General features: G+C 34.8%; 1 protein-coding gene across 1 annotated transcript in view; it reads right to left on the reverse strand.

The window, feature by feature from the left end:
• The window catches only part of ARID2 (AT-rich interaction domain 2), a 169,178-nt gene that overhangs the window by 2,050 nt on the left and 148,167 nt on the right, over positions 1-18,961 (reverse strand). The window contains exons 17-20 of the mRNA XM_061205258.1: positions 12,524-12,662; positions 12,346-12,431; positions 9,393-9,516; positions 9,212-9,303 (exon numbers count right to left, since the gene is read on the reverse strand). Coding sequence (XP_061061241.1) covers positions 9,212-9,303; positions 9,393-9,516; positions 12,346-12,431; positions 12,524-12,662 — 441 coding nt within the window. The remainder of the gene's footprint in view (positions 1-9,211; positions 9,304-9,392; positions 9,517-12,345; positions 12,432-12,523; positions 12,663-18,961) is intronic.

The following is an 18,961-nucleotide window of genomic DNA, read 5'->3' on the forward strand; positions in this document are numbered from 1 at the left end:
AGAATTAGGCAACGTGTCTGACTGTTTGCCTTTTCTCCACGGTACTTTTCTGAATAAGGGAGACCACCCATCATAATTCTGTATTCTTCCTCATTCATGCTTCTAGAAAATTCAGATCAGGTCTCTATAATAGTCAAATTCATAAACAGGATCAAAGAGTGGAATGGTGTTTGCCTCCCTGTGGGGGGAGGCAGCAGTGAGGAACTACTAATCGTCAGGCATGAAGTTTCAGTTAAGCAAGATGAAAAAGCTCAGAGATCTGCTAAGCAACGCTGTGCCCACAGTCAACAGTAATGTAATGTACACTTAACAATTTGTTAAGGGGGTAGCTCTCAAGTTAAGTGTCCTTGGCAAAATAAAATAAAAATTCAGATCATGTCAGAAAACAGCTGGAGACGAACAAAATGGCTGCTTTTAAGAGATGACTTGAAAATAAAAATTATATTGTAGGTATGATGAGTTTCTTTCTTTTTATTAAGAAACAAAATAAGCCAGGCCAACATTTGGCTTAACTATCACCTGAATACCACATTACTCCATAAAGAAGCTGTTTTTAAAAAATTTATAAACTTTGAAAGAAATTTTCCACCCCTCAAATTACAATATTGCTGTGACTGTGTATATAAAGAAGAGAAATTATAAAAATGAGTACTGTCTACAGACAGTGATGCCAAGGGTTGAGGAGAAAAGTGGTAAATCAGCCAGAAATGGAAGGATGGGTAGATACGTGATAAAGAAAGTACATACAGTAAAATGTCAATGGTAAAAGCTAGGTGACTGGTATATATGAGTGTTCACTGCAAAATTATTTCAAGTTTGCCTTATGTGTGAAATTTTTCACATTAAATGTTAGAAAAAAAATCAACGAGCATGAGATTACCTAAGGACCCATGAGATTCAGTGCCTTCATTTAAATAACCCTGAGTAAAAGGAACTAGCAGAAAAGGAAGGAGATGAAGACTTCTAAATTTTGAATGAAAAACAATGTAAGGAAACAATTTATAGGAACAAAGAAATTCAAAGCCAAAATTTAACATGTGGGGACTGTAGTCATCTTTACCATAGCAAAACAAAGTGAAACAAAACAAAGATGTAAAACTGTTTAAAAAAATTGAGATTGATGTCTAATAAGCTGGGCATATTTTCATACATTTTTTGGCTATTAGGGTATTTGCTTTTGTAATTTCCATATGTACATACTCCACACACCCAAAAGAATGGCTAAAATTAAATATTAAAATTACAATAGCAAATGTTGGCAAGTATGTGGAGCAACTGAGACTCTCTCATAACATTGCTGGAGGGAGTGTAAATTGATAAAACCACTTTGGAATTGTTTGGCATTATGTACTAAAATAAAGCACCAATGAATCACCAATCCTTCATAAAAGCTCAACAGAAATATGTACATATATGGCCAAAAAATGTTCATAGAATGTTCATAGCAGCATTATTCTTAATAGTCCCAAACTGGAAACAATCCATATGTCCATCAAAAATAGAATGGAAAAAATAAATTTGAGTATATTCATACAACAGAATTCTATACTGCTATATATACACAGTACTACTGCATGCAACGTGAATGAATTTCACAAACAATGCTGAGAAAAAAGAAGCTAGCACAAGAAAAAAATATACTATATGATTTTACTTATATAAAGTTCAAAATCAAGTGAAGTTAATCTATGGTGTTACAGATCAGGACAATGGTCCCACAGACAAGGACGGGGTAAAGACCAGGGTCACTCGGAGGGACTCCGTGGTACTGGTGTTGATCAATTTCGTAACTTGGATGGTTGGTTATGTGGGTGGGTGGTTCACTTTGTGATAGTTCATTGAGCTTCACACTTCTGTTGTTTTTTACTTTTCTTTAGGCATGATTTACTTCAAAAGTTTATTTAACAAATTTTTAAATGAACTATAAAATGTCTACAATTTTTTTTCTGGAAAAGAAAAAATAGCCATAAAATACTTGATTTAAAAATAACCTACTAAGTGGAATCCAATTATTTCCCCTCTATAATCAATGAACATTTTGACAAAGCAAAAAGCCTTTACTTTCAAAAGCTTAACAAGTAAAATCATATTTTCCAAACTGATGAACAGTCACATGTTAAAAAGTATTCTTTCTTTTATTTTTATGTCACATGGATAAAACTAGAAAGACTACATTTAAATCACTAGGATGATTTTAAAGTAACAATTTCGTTTTTGATATAAATTAATATCTTTTATTTTGGGAGGTTTTAAAAGTTAAATAAGCACTCACTAGATAAAAAATGAAATATGCCTTTTTTGTTGTATAAAATGATATTCTTTCAATTTCAAATTTCAGAAGTTCCTTTATCTTTTTGATATGTTTGACAAAGGATAAACATTGTGTCACTTTAATGCACTTAATAGATAAGAAATAATTTGTAAGTAGCGTTAGTGAAAACAATTTAAGACACAAATCAGCTTTTAGGAAAATAGCACAGTTTGATACAAGTTTATCTCCTTTCCCTCCCAAAATGAATAAAGAAATTCATTTTCTGGAGAAACTAAACCAGAAAGGGTTAGGACTTACAGAGACACAGACAGTGTGAAGGAAAGTGAGATCCTCCTGCCCACCCCACCCCCAATTCTGTTTCCACAATGCAGGCCCTCACGGACTCTCCTTCAAGTTGCCCACTTCTAAAGGCAAGGAAATCAAAGATTCTTCCCTGGAGAAACAATCTCTACGAAGACTGACGTTTGAGGGGCTTCTAGGAAACAAACTGGTTCATTGGGGGTCACCCTAAAATGGCAATCACTAGTGACACGTGGGGGTCATGCACCCAGAGCTTCCAACTAGCTAGCAGGTATTTCATTCTTAAAATATAACATGAAGCCCCAAATCCTCAGACATTTCAAGTAATTTCGAGTACACAGCAACGATACTAGGAGCAGAAGAAACTTCAAAACTACTGGCATTAATATCCTGAGAGAGAGATGAACAAGCACTGTATTCATCCTATGAAGAGGATGTTATAAAAATAGCAACAACTGACAACTTAAAAAGAGCTCTTAGAATTTAAAGCATTGCAGGTGAAGTAAAAATGCAGTAGATTTGATGATAAAGTCAAGGAAATTTCTAGAAAACAGATTAAACAGACAAAAATGAAAGCTAAGAAAGAAAAGAAAGAGGATCACTCTACAAAGGTCTAGCATCCAAAAAATACAGAAGTTCTAGAAATGGGAACAGACAATGGATAGCAGGAAATTATAAAAAGAAACATTTGAGAAAGTTTCCCATTACTGAAGGACATGAATCTCGATTGAAAGGATCCACTGAAATGAAATGCCCACTTCAATGACAGCAACAACAAAAAACACCCACACCAAGACACAGCATTCATGAAATTTCAGAATAACAGAAATTGGAAAAAAAAAAAGACCCTAAGAACTTCCGGAGGGTGGTGGGGGAATAGATCTCATACAAAGGAATGGGAATCAGAATGTCACTGGACTTCTCAACAGCAAAGCTGCATGCTAGAAGACATTAGAGCAATGTCCTCAGATTTTTAAAGGAAAGTGATTTTTCAATCTAGAATTCTATATCTAACCAAACTATCAAGACTAAGGGTAGACTAAAAACATTTTCAGACAGGTAGGGTCTTGAAATTATTGGAGGACGTACCTTACTACAATGAGGGAGGAACTCAAGTAAAAGAAGTAAGTAGGATTCAAGAAAAAGGTTTCAACATAGAAGGAATTCCCAAGGACAGCTGTGTACCAGGCCTACAAAGCAAGCTGTCTAGACTACTAAGGCCAGTTTCCAAGGGGAAAAAAATGTAGAACTGATAGAGGTTTAACAACTGTGTTTAAGTTTTTAGATAGCTTATACATAGGCTTGAAAGATACTGATAGAAATACATGGGAAAATCAGCATTAGGCCCATTAAAAGCTAATCAAGAAGCAAGACGATCATTAATCCCGCAAAAACAAAGAGAAACAAACAGTAGCACGTGGCTCAGCATCAAACAATACAACAACTTCTGATTTAAGATGTAACAATATTATGAGGAAATGAAAAGCATAAGGAAGAGAGGTTTTAACAGTGTTCAATAGAAAAGAGAGTCAACAGGTAAAGTGTAAAATAGGTAAATTAAGAAATAGTAACATAAACATGTTATTTAGAAACATGGAGGCAAATACCAGAAAAATTAGCTCAACTTGTTGAAAGCTCTCCCTTGGATGTGGGTAGGAAGGGTGAAGTAGGGGACTATATAGTTTGTTATAAGCTTTACCATTTAATTAAAAAAATTTTTATAACAGCTTTATTGAGATATAATTCATATACCACACAATTCACCTGTTTAAAGTGTATAATTCAGTGGCATTTAGTATATTAACAGAATTGTGCAACCATCACCACAATCAATTTTAGAATATTTTCATCATCCCAAAAAGAAACCAAATACTCATTAGTAGCCACTCTGCATCTTCCCCAAATCCCTCCTTTGTTGTTGTTGTTTTTAGTTTTAAATTGTGGTAAAATATACATAATACAAAATTTACTACTTTAACCATTTTTAAGTGTTCAGTTCAGGGGCATTAAATACATTGGCACTGTTGTGCAACCATCACCACCATCCATCTCCAGAACTTTTTCATCTTCCCAAGACTAACAAGAACCCCCTACTGCCTCACTCCCCCAACCCCCTGCTGGGGGCTGTTCCACTGTTCTACTTTCTAGGTACCTCATTTAAGTGGAATCATACAATATTTGTCATTTTGTGCCTGGCTTATTTCACTTAACACAATGTCTTCAAGGTTTATCCATGTTGTAGAATGTATCAGAATTTCATTCTTTTTTAAGGCTGAGCCATATTCCATTGTATATACACACACATTTTAGTTATCCATTCCTCTGTTGATGGACCCGTGGGATGCTTCTACCTTTTGGCTACTGTGAATAATGCTGCCATGAAAATGGTGCATAAATATCTGTTCAACTCCCTGCTTTAAATTCCTGTGTGTATATACCCAAAAGTGGAACTGCTGAATGAAATGTTTAATTTTTTGAGGAATGGCCACACTGTTTTCCACAGTGGCTGTGCCATTTTATATTTCCATCAGCAACACACAAGGGTTCCAATTTTTCCACATCCTTGCCAACACTTGTTTTTGATTTTTTGTTTGTTTGTTTTTAATAATAGCCATTCTAATGGGTATGAAGTAGTTACCTCATTGTGGTTTTGATTTGCATTTTCCTCATGATTAGTAATGTTGAACATGTTTTCATATGCTTATTGGACATTTATTTATCTTCTTTGGAGATATTTCTATTCAAGTCCTCTGCCCATTTTTGATTTGGTTTGTTTGCTTTTTGTTGTTGAGTTTTAGGAGTTCTTTATATAGTCTGAATATTAACCCCTTTATCAGATATTTGATTTGTAATTCTTTTCTCCCATTCTGTTGATTATCTTTTTATTCTGTTGATAGTGTCCTCTGATGCACAAGTTTCTAATTTTGATGAAATTCAAATTGTTTATGTTTTCTTTTGTTGCCTGTGCCATTGGTGTCATATCCAAGAAATCACTCTCAAATCCAATGTCATGAAGCTTTTTCTAAGAGTTTTATAGTTTTAGCTCTTACTTTTAGGTCTTTGATGCATTTTGGGTTAATTTTTGCATATGGTGTTAGGTAAGGGTTCAACTTCATTCTTTTGCATGTGAATTTCCAGTTTTCCCAACTCCTCATTGAATAGAGAATTGGCATCCTTATTGAAAATCATTTGACCACATATGCAAGGACCACATATGTCTGGGCTCTCCATTCTGTTTCCTTGGTTAATATGTCTGCCTTTATGTCACTAAAGACAGTACACTGTTTTGATTACTATAGCTTTGCAGTGAAATTTGAAATCAGAAAGTGTGAGTCCTCTAACTTTGTTCCCCCTTTTCCAGATAGTTTTGCTATTCAAGGTTCCTTGAGATTCCATATGAATTTTAGAACAAATTTTTCTATTTCTGCAAAAATGTCACTGAAATTTTGATAGGGGTTGCATTGAATCTGTAGATTGCTTTGGGTAGTATTGACATCGAAACTATATTAAGTCTTCCAATCCATGAACAAAGGATGTCTTTCCATTTATTTACATCTTCTTTAATTTCTTTCAGCAATGTTTTATAGTTCTCAATGTACAAGTCTTCCACCTCCTTGGTTAATGTGATTAAGTATTTTATTCTTTGGATTTATTGTAAATAGAATTGTTCGTTTCTTTTTCAGATTGTTCATTATTAGTGAAAGTATCATTTGATTTTTAAATAAGACCCATGTATTACACAGACAAAAGGTATACATCAAAAAGAGGAGAAATATATTGCAATTCTCCAAAGCTCAAGTTTAATCATAAAGGAGATAAACTGCATTTAAAAAGTTTACATTATTCAATCAGACTCTGAACTTAAAATTTTTAAAAATGCTGACATTTCATACTCTTCAGTATACTGTACTGTAAGAAAGAAAGTAAATTTCCATATGTCTTCCTGTTGACCTGTAATTTTCTTATTGCAAATAGAATTTGCTTTAGTTTAAAAAAAAAAAAAAAAAATCACACCCGGTAACTTACTCCACCAGAGACAAGGAAATATAATATATCAACAAAGAATTATCTTTTGCAGTATCTGATTTCCTATACTTTTTTCTTCACATATGCTTTGCCAGATTCTGTCAGTACTCCTGCTCTAGCAAAACTCCTCATTACTGGAGATATTCAATAGAGGTTCTACATGGGGATTTCAACCCAGACTGGGAGGGTGAATGGGAAGAATTTAATGGATTGTTTTAATTCTTTTGCTTCTGCTTTTCTAAGATCATAGCACCTGAAGATGCCAAAAGACATCTAGAAGGTTTAGAGTTAAATAAAATAACAAAATCAACAACAAAACACAAACTGTAAGATGAAAACTTTTGGTTCAATAATTATATTAGATGTAGCCAAAGTGGCTTTGCTGTAAGCCTAAGAATGTACAATTTGAATGTGAGGAAAAAGTTATAAAATTACTTTTAGAATTCCAACTGTCTACACAAATTCCAGATCAGATCTCTAGGAAAAAATGAAGTTTTGAGACCTTCTTCCCTTCCATCTGTCTATCAATCAAATATTTATTGAATCACTATTATATTCCCAACACTATGCTAGGCACTGAGGACACAAAAACAAAAATAAATATTCAACCCCTGCTTTCACAGATCTCATCATGTAAGGTGGTAACAATGCAATGTGTGGGGGGCACCTTAGGTCAAGGGTAGGTAGTGAGGGAGATGTCAGGAAAGGAAGAGGTGACCTGGGTTGAGTCTTGAAGGATGAATAGGAAGTAGGGATTATCTCTGATGTATTGGGCAATTGGGCTACAAAGATTAATCAGAGAAAATCTGTAGTTAGGTCAGTAGTGGAAAAAAGCCACATAAAAAACTACTTACAAAACAGTAAGATGAAATGTTATAAGACAGACATGTTATAAAAACAGAGAAGAACAAACTCAATGAGGAAGGGGAACACAGCATAGGGAAGGCAGCACACAGAAGCCAACGTCTGAGCTGAATCAGGGAGGGCTTGCAGATACTAAATGGGCCACAACACAGGGAGGACAGTATAGCACTGGAACAAATGTACAAAAGTGCAACACAAAAGACGTCTTGCATGGTTGGAATCTGCATGTGGTTTAGTTTGGCTAAAATTGAAATGTAGCAAAAGGAGGGGTGGGGAGGGAAATACAGTGAGAAAGGAAGGAAGAACTCATGTTATGAATGAAGCTGGGAGATGCTAATGACGAAACCTTCATATTTCTTTTTTTTTCCTGAAAAACTATGCTTATTTTTCATTTGAGTGTTAAGAATTTTTCTTATTCCTCTGTGGGAATACTTGATACACTAAATATAGTAACTTTTGTCATTAAAAATACTTTTTAAAAACTTTAGTTTTAAGTTTTATTCATCATTAATTTACAGAAGCTTTAAAGTTTGATATAGTTAAATTAACTGCTTTTTTTTTTTTTTTTGTAATTGATGGCACTGTTTTTATGTTTGGAAAGTCCAGTTGGAAGGTTACTGCAAGAAATATCATTAAAGACCTAACACAAGGTAAAATGGGGGGGAGGAGAACCAAGGTAGATTCGATTAATAGTATGTGAGAGGAGAGAGACGAGGAGAGAAAATCACTATCTGGAAGGCAAGATGCATCAGAGGACAACTTCCCAATGAAGGAGCCTGAGTTGGGTCAGCTGAAGATGGAGGAGGATTAATACTAGAATATTAGTTTCAAGCTTCAAGGGAGACAAGGGAGGCAAATCCACATTTGCTCTTTCTAGGGTTAGAGTTATTGTTTCCAGTTGCTATAGATCTACAAAATTCTAAGTTTTCTCTTAAGTCCACTAAAAAGTAACTTTTAAAACTTCAGAGTATTATAGTGAATCTTAGCACACGTATGGCTTTGATGGTTTCATTAAAACGGTAATTATCAAACTGAATTCCATTCTAATTCCACATGATTCAAGTGAGCAATTCATTTTTCCTCCCAGTAAACTCCTAAGTTTTCTCCTGTAGATCTACATTTTGCTCTAAATTCTATGATCAGGGCTTCCCTGGTGGCGCAGTGGTTAAGAATCCGCCTGCCAATGCAGGGGACATGGGTTCGAGTCCTGGTCCAGGAAGATCCCACATGCCACGGAGCAACTAAGCCCGTGCTCCACAACTACTGAGCCTGCGCTCTAGAGCCCACGAGCCACAACTACTGAGCCCGTGTGTCACAACTACTGAAGCCCATGCGCCTAGAGCCTGTGCTCCGCAACAAGAGAAGCCACTGCAGTGAGAAGCCCATGCAACGCAACAAAGAGTAGCCCCTGCTCGCCACAACTAGAGAATGCCCACACGCAGCAATGAAGAACCAATGCAGCCAAAATAAATAAATGAATATAAATAAATAAAATAAACTTAAATTCTATGACCAGCAAGAAATTTAACCTAATGAAACAAGTTAAAAGAAAACCTTTTGGTTGTTTCAACTTCTACTTTTTTGGCTTTTAAGAATCCATGATGGCCTGAGCTTGACATAAGCTTTCAGACATATCCAAAAATTGATGAGAAAAGCAGTGAATAAAATGCAGACATCTAACCTTATTAACTTATAGGTAAAAGTAAAATAATCTACATTCACTCTGGCTACAGAAAACAGATTACTCACCTGCGACCACATTCTGAATATTTACCAATATTTTTTAATATTAAGGCAGCTGTTAGTCGGATGTGTTTAGTTATTGGTCCCTCTTTTTCATCCTTAAAAAGGAAAAGAAAAGAAAAAGAATAAAGATCTAAATCACACAGTGTGCACACCTTTACAGATAAGGCTTTCGAGGCTTACTCACTGTAAAATCTCGAAAGACAAGGTTTCTTGATCCTCTCCTAAGAGCCATAAGGGCAGCACTGGGATGATTCACAATGGCCTTTTGTGCTCTAGGAGTTGAGCTTGTGCCCCCTACAGCTGGCTGCCTAAATTGACCAGAGAGAGAAAGAGATTGTTAACATGATGCTGCAGACAGACTGATAACGAATGACCAACCTGCCAACCCCTAAGGTGGTTACTCTGAAACTCTGGATACAGGGTGAGTAAAAGCTCCCGTGGCCCAGCAGTAATATTTACTCTTACGTCAGCCTAGGCATAAGGGCTCTTGGTATCAAGGAGAAGTTTCAAGTCTTTTATTTTCCAATCTATCAACTTTAAAGCAAACAACAGATGTTCTGGTACAGCCCATATATAAATACAACATAGTATTCAAAGTTGTGAAGTTCACATCTTTGAATGCAATGTAAAGATGTTAACAAAGACTAGTCTACAATTTGAGCTGCAAATTATATTTGCTAAACTGTACCTAGGAGTAAAATAATATTACCTGGGAATGTACTGGTATATGTATAGGTCACCCAGGAAAAGATAACCTAATATGATAATAATACAAAATTATGCCAACTACTACACTTCAAACTATTACTATGTTACATAATTTTTCTTCATTATTTACTAATTTCAATCAATTCTTTCAGTATAGCTCTACTGTCCTTTAGGAAAGATACAGAATGGAGGGACTGCAGAGATAGATTTTATATAAAATCAGATTTCAAACTACTCTAGGTTTCCTTCGCCAAGCAGAAAAATTGTATCAGTATCTGTTGTATTCTGGTGGGGCAGTAGTGGCGAGAGCACTGGCTCACAGTGAGGAAATCCTATTTCAGACACCGTAACTAGCTGCATGACTTTCAAGTTCAGTTTGCCCCTTTGTGCTTCAGGTTTTGCATCTGTAAAGTGGGGATATTTCTGGCACCTTTTTACATAAGTAAACTAATTCTGAATATTAAGTAAGTTAACATAAAAGCAATCTTTAAATTGTAAACCACTTTTTATCTATATCTACATATAGATGTCTACAAGTAAGGATATCTATATATGGACACAGATAAAAATTATTATTAGATTTTATGTATAAGTGACAAAGATTTTTGATTGATTGTAACTGATATACCAAATATAAGTTCCTCCAAATTTGAGCAAAATCAAACATACTGCAACATACTCTTATAGGCTACATAATACATAGAAATTAAATACAGTTCACCCTTGAACAACACGGGAGTTAGAGGTACCCACTCTCTCTGCAGTCAAAAATCCGCATATAACTTTACAGTTGGCCCTCCATATCCACAGTTCCACATTTGTGGATTCAACCAACCACAGATGGTGCAGCACCGTAGTATTTACTGTGACAAAAATCCACACATAAGTAGATCCTCCCAGTTCATATCTGTGCTGTTCAAGGGTCAACTGTACAGTGAAAATTACAGAAAAAGATACTTGGCAGAAAAATGACTTTCTACTGCCTTTAGGGTAAAATCCAAACTCATGATTATGGCTTATGAAACTCTTAGCTATTTACTCCTCATTCTTTGGGTCTCAGTTTGGATGTGCTTTCTACCAGAAAGCCTTCCCTGGTCTCCTAGATTGGTTTAGGTGGGCTCTCACAGTGTCTTGTGCATATCTTCATTTTAGGACTTATTACACCATATAATAAGAATTACCTATACCTCTCATTGCATCTCCAGACTTGAAAACAGCAAAACATCTTGGTCACGTATACCTCGTGCTATACCTTAGTGCCTAGCACGTGGAATAAATAGTAATGGAGAGAATAAACAGTAATGGAATGAATAAAGTATGTAAGTAGCTTCTGTGTTCCTATACTTCTAGTTCTCTGTCTAGAATTTCAACTCTGTGAAGTTACACTATATCTTGTTCTTAGAAGTCCTTATGTCTGGCATAATGCCCAGTACACAGCAGTATCTCAATAAATGGTGACAAATTAATTTATTTACACATTATGAGAATTTAAAATACAGTTGTCCCTTGGTGTCCACAGGGGATTGGGTCCAGGATCCCCTGTGGATACCAAAATCCTGGAACCAATCCCAGGCAGATACCGAGCGACGACTGTATTTGCATATAACCTACACACATCTTCCTGTGTGCTTTAAATCATCTCTAGATTACTTATATACCTAATACAATGTAAATGCTATGTAAATAGTTGCCAGTGCATGGCAAATTCAAGTTTTGCTTTTTGGAACTTCCCGAAATTTTTTTTTTCCAAGTACTTTTGATCCCTGGTTGGTTGAACCCTCGGATGCCAAACCTGAGGATATGGAGGGCTGACTGTATTTTTTAGGTTACAGAGTGTACAACTAAAGGCCTCAGAAACAGAACAGGAAATACTACGTAAATCTAATAAGGACCTTACAGGAATCTACAGCTAACTCAGAACTTGACTACAAGTGTGTGTTCATGAAATAATAGGTAAATGAATAACCATATAGTAAATGTGACATATACAATTTTATACTGGACCCTCACATGCCACCTTGGCCTCTCCTCAGGAGTAGCTGTAAGAATAAATCTCTTTGCCATTATCAAGTACACGTTCAACTACTCTCTCAAAGGACAAAGAACCATATATTTATTTCCAGTTTACAAAGCATTTCTCATATATCATCTGTCATTACTTCCAATGACTTGTCTACATAGTGGAATCAAAATATTAGAGCTACAAGGTACTTACAGACCATGTGGTCCAGCCAAAATGAGAAGTGATTCCTAGGGCACTTACACAATTTGAACAGGGTCACACACATAGCTGGTTAATGGCAGAGCTGGACTACAACCCAGGTTTCCCGTCTCCTGATACACTAAATTGCCTTTTATTACTAAGTTTTGCCTGGTTTCCTGATTTGTCTTTTTTTTTGTGCAACAGGAAGTAAACTCAGATTCCTTACTTGATAGAAGATTTCTGACTTCCTGCTTGTCCTGGTTCGTCTTGTTTTAATCCTGCAAGCAGGGCATCCTTTGAACAGTGTTTGTCCTTTTTGAGAAAGAGGAAGTAAAAAACATATGCATCAAGACCTTTAACACAACCAAATGAGTTACAAACCAAATAGAATTAAGAAAGTGTACCTGTAAGTGGGTAATGAAAGAAAACCTCTGTCGCTGAAAAGGCTCACAACCTTCCCAAAGACACTGCCCTGGATATACGTCCTTCCCTCCATGTTCAGTTGCTGCATGGTAGAAAACCTGTGAGGGGGTCTGAAACCACCTACAAAAAATAAAAGTAGTAGAAGTTTTCTAACACTTAGATATGTTCTTTAAAATAGAAAACCTGCTCTCCTAATACAAAAGCTCCAGGTCAATATATAGAAATATTAAGCAAAATAGTGCAAACAAATTTCAAGTTCATTTCATTTCAAAGAATACTTTTTAAATTTCTGCTTATATTTAAAGTCAAATACTCAATTGTTCTGAACACTTCTGGTAATTTGTTTTAAGCTTAATGTTTCATTCTCAATTCCCTACCTTCAATGAAGGTCAGTTAAGAATCTCTTGAAAGTAAATAAAATTTCATTTTAAAACACAACAGAACATTATCTTATAAACAAATACCATACTCTTGTACTTTTAGAAGCTGCTCAAGCATTTATCAGATTTCATATTACATATAATAAACTCTAGCATATTCAATCTAAAAATCTAAATGCTACACATTTTGGTGATTCTGACTTTTTAGTTGAATTCACATTTTGTATGTCCATCCATGTTTAAGAAGTCATGTCTCTCGTTTCTCCACCATCACACCCTACTCACTCACAGACCCTGAGGCTTAATATTAATAATACAAATGGCTGAGTGTATCTGGCCAAGGACAGAAACCTGAAGAAAATCAGATACTATACTCCCTTGTTAATTACAATACATGGTAATGAAAGAATACTGGAATCCAGACAGCAAAGAATACGTTAAAAGACTTCAATTACTAATTAGTAACTCAAATATTTATACAGTCAATATCTTTGAAGTTTATGGCAGCTCTCTCAGGATCTAATTTTTTATGGATGTCAGACAAACATGTCTATATTTGAGCCAATTTTTGATGTGGAGCACGTATATAATATTTCAAATTAATATTCCTTCAGGAAATGATAGGCATTTTAAAATAAATTTTAATCAAAAGAATTAAATACTGAATTATAAAAGGTCAAAAATCATTGTAACTGACATATTTCATACCATTTATATTCATCTATATAAATACTTACCAAAAGTTTATTGTAAAACTATCATGGGTTCAAAGAATTAATATTAGTGTAGTGTGTTAAAGTGTCCACACTACCCAAAGCAATCTACAGAGTCAATGCAATCCCTATCAAAATTCCAATGGCATTTTTCATAGAAATAGAACAAGCAAGCCTAAAATTTGTATGGAACCACAAAAGACCCCAAAAAGCCAAAGCAATCTTGAGAAACATGAAAAGCTGGAGGCATCATGTGCCGTGATCGCAAACTATATTACAAAGCTATAGTAATCAAAACAGTATGGTATTGGCATAAAAACAGACACATAGATCAATGAAACAGAACAGAGAGCCCAGAAATAAACCCATATATAGTCAATTAATTTGTGATAAATATATGATAGAAAAAAAGACATTGTCTTCAATAAGCAGTGTTGGTAACACTGGATAGCCACATGCAAAAGAATGAAACCGGACTGTTCTCTTATACCATACAAAAAAATTAACTCAGAATGGATTAAAGACTGGAATGTAAGGCCTGCAATCATAGAACGCCTAGAAGAAAACATAGGTGGTAAGCCCCTTGACATAGGCTTCAGCAATGATTTTGTAGATTTGACACCAAAAACAAAGCCAACGATAAGCAAAAATAAACAAGTGGGAGCACATCAAACTAAAAAGCTTCTGCAAAGCAAAGGAAACAATCCACAAAATGAAAAGACAATGTACTGAATGGGAGAAAATATTTACAAATCATATATCTGGTAAGGGGTTAATATCCAAAATATATAAAGAACTCATACAATTCAGCAGCAAAAACCCCAAAATTAAAAAATGGGTAGAGGTTCTAAATAGACATTTTTCCAAAGAAGACATACAGGTACATGAAAAAATGCTCAACATCACTAATCAAAACCACAAAGAGGTATCACCTCACATCTGTTAAGATGACTACTATCAAAAACACAAGAAATAAGAAGTGTTCGTGAGGATATGGAGAAAACAAAACCCCTGCCCCTGTGCACTCTTGGTGAGAATGTAAATTGGTGTGGCCACTGTGGAAAACAATATAGAGGTTTCTCAAAATATTAAAAATAGAACTACCATATGATCCAGCAATTCCTGTTCTGGATATTTATCCAAATAAATGAAGACACTAACTTGAAAAGATATGTGCGTCCCCGTGTTCACTGCAGCATTATTTACGATAGCCGAGATACAGAAACAACCTAAGTGTCCATCGACAGATGAATGGAAAGAAAATGTGGTATACACACACACACACACACACACAGAAATATTAGCCATAAAAAAAGAACAAAATCTTGCCATCTGTGACTACTTGGATGGACCTCAAGGGAATCGTGCTAAGTGAAATATGTCAGACAGAGAAAGACAAATACCCTATGACCTCACTTCATATGTGGAAGCTGAAAAAAAGAAAAACAAAACAAAACAAGACAAACCCTCCTACTAAGCTCATCGGTAAAGAGAAGAGACTGGTGGTTGTCAGAGGCAGGAGATGGGAGGGCGGAATGTGAAATAGGTGAAGGAAGTCAAAAGGTACAAAATTCTAGTTATAAAGTAAATAACTCATGGGGATGTAATTTTTTAAAAAGTTTACTGTGTAACTAAAATCAGTAAGTACATTTTTAGTTTTGGAATTTCTTTTACTTTTCAGTACTCATAATGCGATTTCATTAATATGAAATATATGACTGGAGTGCAACTAACTGTCACAAGAAAACAGTTCTTATTGTACTTTTAAGATTTTACCTAAATACTATTAATTTATTAATTGAAAAGTAAAATTGTTTACACACACACAGACACACAAACCAAAATCCAAATGTACTACTTGTCACTAGTCAAAATGGTATCTATTTTTAAACTATTTTGCAATACATTAAATGAATCAAGTTTATTTACAATACACAAAATTGATGAATTCACCAGTCACAAGAAAAAAGGACAAAGTTAGTACTTCTTTAGATCAATTTAACTTACTAAATATACACAACTGTGTGTGTGTGTGGTTTTAAGACAAGAATTTTTAAGTGCTCACTTTACCTGCCCAAGACAGAATCTATTATTTCCCTCTTACCTACTATGTTTCCCCTCATCCTAAGTCTATTTTCTCTTTATTCATCTAACTGTTCGAGTCATACAAACCAGTCTCTGACTGACTATGGTACAAGGTGAAATTCTAAAATAGTGATGAAGTTGGCTACAGTGATCATATGAGGGTGGAAAGAAGTTAGGGATTCCAAATCCCCTAAGTGGAATATCTGGATTTAAAATGCTTAAATGTAATTTCAATGCAAAACAGTGAGTTTTCAGAACACTATGGATTTTTCTGAGATGGAGAAGAATAAGACATGAAGTAGGATGTCACTACTGTTTACAAGTGTGTCTAAACAATCTTCCTGACTACTACCTTTCCATCAACAACCTACCCCAAGTCCCCCAAAACAAACAACATGTTCATTTAAAGAGATCAGAAAAATTCAAAAGAGCAACCAAATGAAAATAAAAATTCTCTGTGATCCAATTATCCAGACTGCTAACATTTTGGTATATATGCTTTAAGTCTTCTCTGTGTATATGTGCTTTTTAAACAAAACTGAGTCTGTTTTGTTTTTTTAATTGAAGTATAGTTGATGTACAATGTTGTGTTAGTTTCTGGTGTACAGCAAGTGATTCAGTTATACATATATTTATCCTTCCCCCATGTCCTTTCCCCTTTGGTAAACATAAGTTTGTTTTCTATGTCTGTGAGTCTAAGACTGGGTCTCTTACTGATACAATTTTATATACTGCTGCCACAGTATGGTTATACGGTGCCTTTGTACAAATTTAAAGAATACCTTCCTTAAGATTCTTTACTGCCATCTGCTGAAAAACTGCTGTGATAAATATACAATTTCTGGCATGTACAATCTGAAGGGTGCCTCCCCCCCTCCCCACACACAACTCTGGGGACACACAACCACAGGCAGAGGAAATGGGCAAATAACTTTTCTCTGAAACTCATTTTACTTACTGTTAATCTAGCTTCCAGGGTGGTTGGGGGGCTTAAATGTGATGATACGTGTAAAATTATTTGGCAAATAGTATGCCAACAATAAATTATCATCACGATCGTTATTACTAGTAGTAGTCATTGTAGTGGTGGCACTGGTAACCTCTTTTTTTTTAACCTTGCCTATCCGACTAATCATCTACTCTGAGATTCTTTCCCACAACTCCAAAACTGTCAAGCTTTGCTCAGTAAAATTTAGCCCACCTCCAAGTTTATGGTCCCGATTATCAAGTGACTCTTACTATTACTCACAACTCATTTTATTAATTTCTGCTCCTAAAAACATTTCCCACAGAAACTGCTCCAAACTTTCACCTTTTGTTAAACACTGAACCTCAATCTTACTATTTTAGAGCTCATCTTCACCTGTATTAGTGTATAGGGACTTTCATATCTCTGAAAAAAAAAAAAAAAGGTTATTACTGAAGGAACTTAAGTTACTCTATTAGAGCTTCCTTAACTTCCTTTTTCTATATATTAAATCTTCTGTCATTAATCATCTTTCCTTCCCTTGGATATTACCCAGAAGTAGTCACTGTTTCCAGAGTTAACTCCTTCACTTATACACTGGATGCTATTGTGTTCCTTCATAAACTACCTGTTCTTTTGCATCTTCTATCTTTTCCTTTCTACTGAATCTTATACTTAAGTGTAATAATATAAATGCTACTCCAACTGAAAACAATAGAAACAACACTTTTTCTTTGATCCTGTTACTTTCACAAAAGACAGAAACTAGATTTACAATATTTGACAAAGTGATACAAAATTTAATACCTAATACATTTATTATAGTAACTATATCTGATGCTTTTTTTCTCAGTCATTGGCCATCTTTCAAAGATATATATTATTTTCAATTACATCATCAGTACAATTTATAATGGCTAGTCCCCTGCTCATTACGTAAATAACTGCAGCTAAAGCTCAGGATTCGCTTTTATGCTTTCACTGAAATCCCTTTCAGCCAAATTCCTTTTTTCTTTTATCCTAGTTAAAAGCTGTTTGGTTAAACTAAACAAGTTATTCACATAAGGCTACTAGGTGCAAGTTTCCTGATTCCAACTCCCCTAAAGCAAACACTGAAGGTTAAATCACTTTCTACCAAAACTTTTAAAAGCCAAAAACCATTACTTTATTGGTGTAATCCATACTGTGATTATTATTGTCACTTTTCCTACCATCAAACACTTCCTTAGGCATCATGAAAACATAAGTGAAGTAAATGAAGCACACTTTTTCTACTACTTTAAGATTTTATTACTTAAAAGCCTGCAATCTATGCAAGGAGGTAATATATTAATAATACATTTTAAATGTTATGATATTTTAATAATTCACCATATGCAAAAGAACAGTTTAAAAGCAAACATCTGTATCTATAAAGCTAAGATTGTTTCCTTTGTCTTTAAAACATAACTAAAAGGGCTGAAAATAGCACTTCAGTTCAGGTAGTTTCATTTACAGTTTTCTTAATTGCTCAAGTTCTTGGCAGGCTATTTTTCTTTAATGACCAAAAAGTATTCCATATCCCTCTTAATAGCCCTCCTGCTGCAAAAAAATTTAATTTGACTTAAAACACATGGGATATATATTTTGTAAGAAAATTTTAGTTTAAAAGCAAGGTGTGCATTTAAATGTTAATAAATGCACATAAATGATATATCAAAAAATCTACACTGCAAACATATTTTAGGTTTTAAAAAAAGCTATATTATTAGTTGTAGAACAATTACCTTTTACGTCAACCCTTGACATCTAGTTGTTTTACACAGATAATATTCTACGGCAAAAGAAATATCAAAGGTACACATTATTTGTATTTAAAGATTTAGTAAAAAGCTGCTAAAACTTGGAGGTGGGGGAAGCCCAAACCAACAACTTTGCTGGGAGACTAAACCCAATTTTATTATATCCAGTTGTTAAAGTTCAAAATATAAAAAAAAGACAACTACTGGGAATTCCCTGGCGCTCCAGTGGTTAGGACTCTGAGCTTCCACTGCAGGGTGCACGGACTCAACTCCTGGTCAGGGAACTAAGATCCCACGAGCCACGCAGCACAGCCAAAAAAAAAAACAAAAAAAAGGACAGCTATTAAAAGAAATTAGTTTATTGCTTTAACATAGGACTAAAAATTACAAATGCAAACTGGACAGCCCAAAATCAGTACTTGTGTTCTTGGAAACTAAACGTTGCTGTTGCTACAGAAATGAATTCTCCACTCTCAGCTTCTTTGCCCCAGTC

This window comes from Eubalaena glacialis, chromosome 11 (genome assembly GCF_028564815.1).
Source record: "Eubalaena glacialis isolate mEubGla1 chromosome 11, mEubGla1.1.hap2.+ XY, whole genome shotgun sequence".
NCBI classification, from domain to species: domain Eukaryota; kingdom Metazoa; phylum Chordata; class Mammalia; order Artiodactyla; family Balaenidae; genus Eubalaena; species Eubalaena glacialis.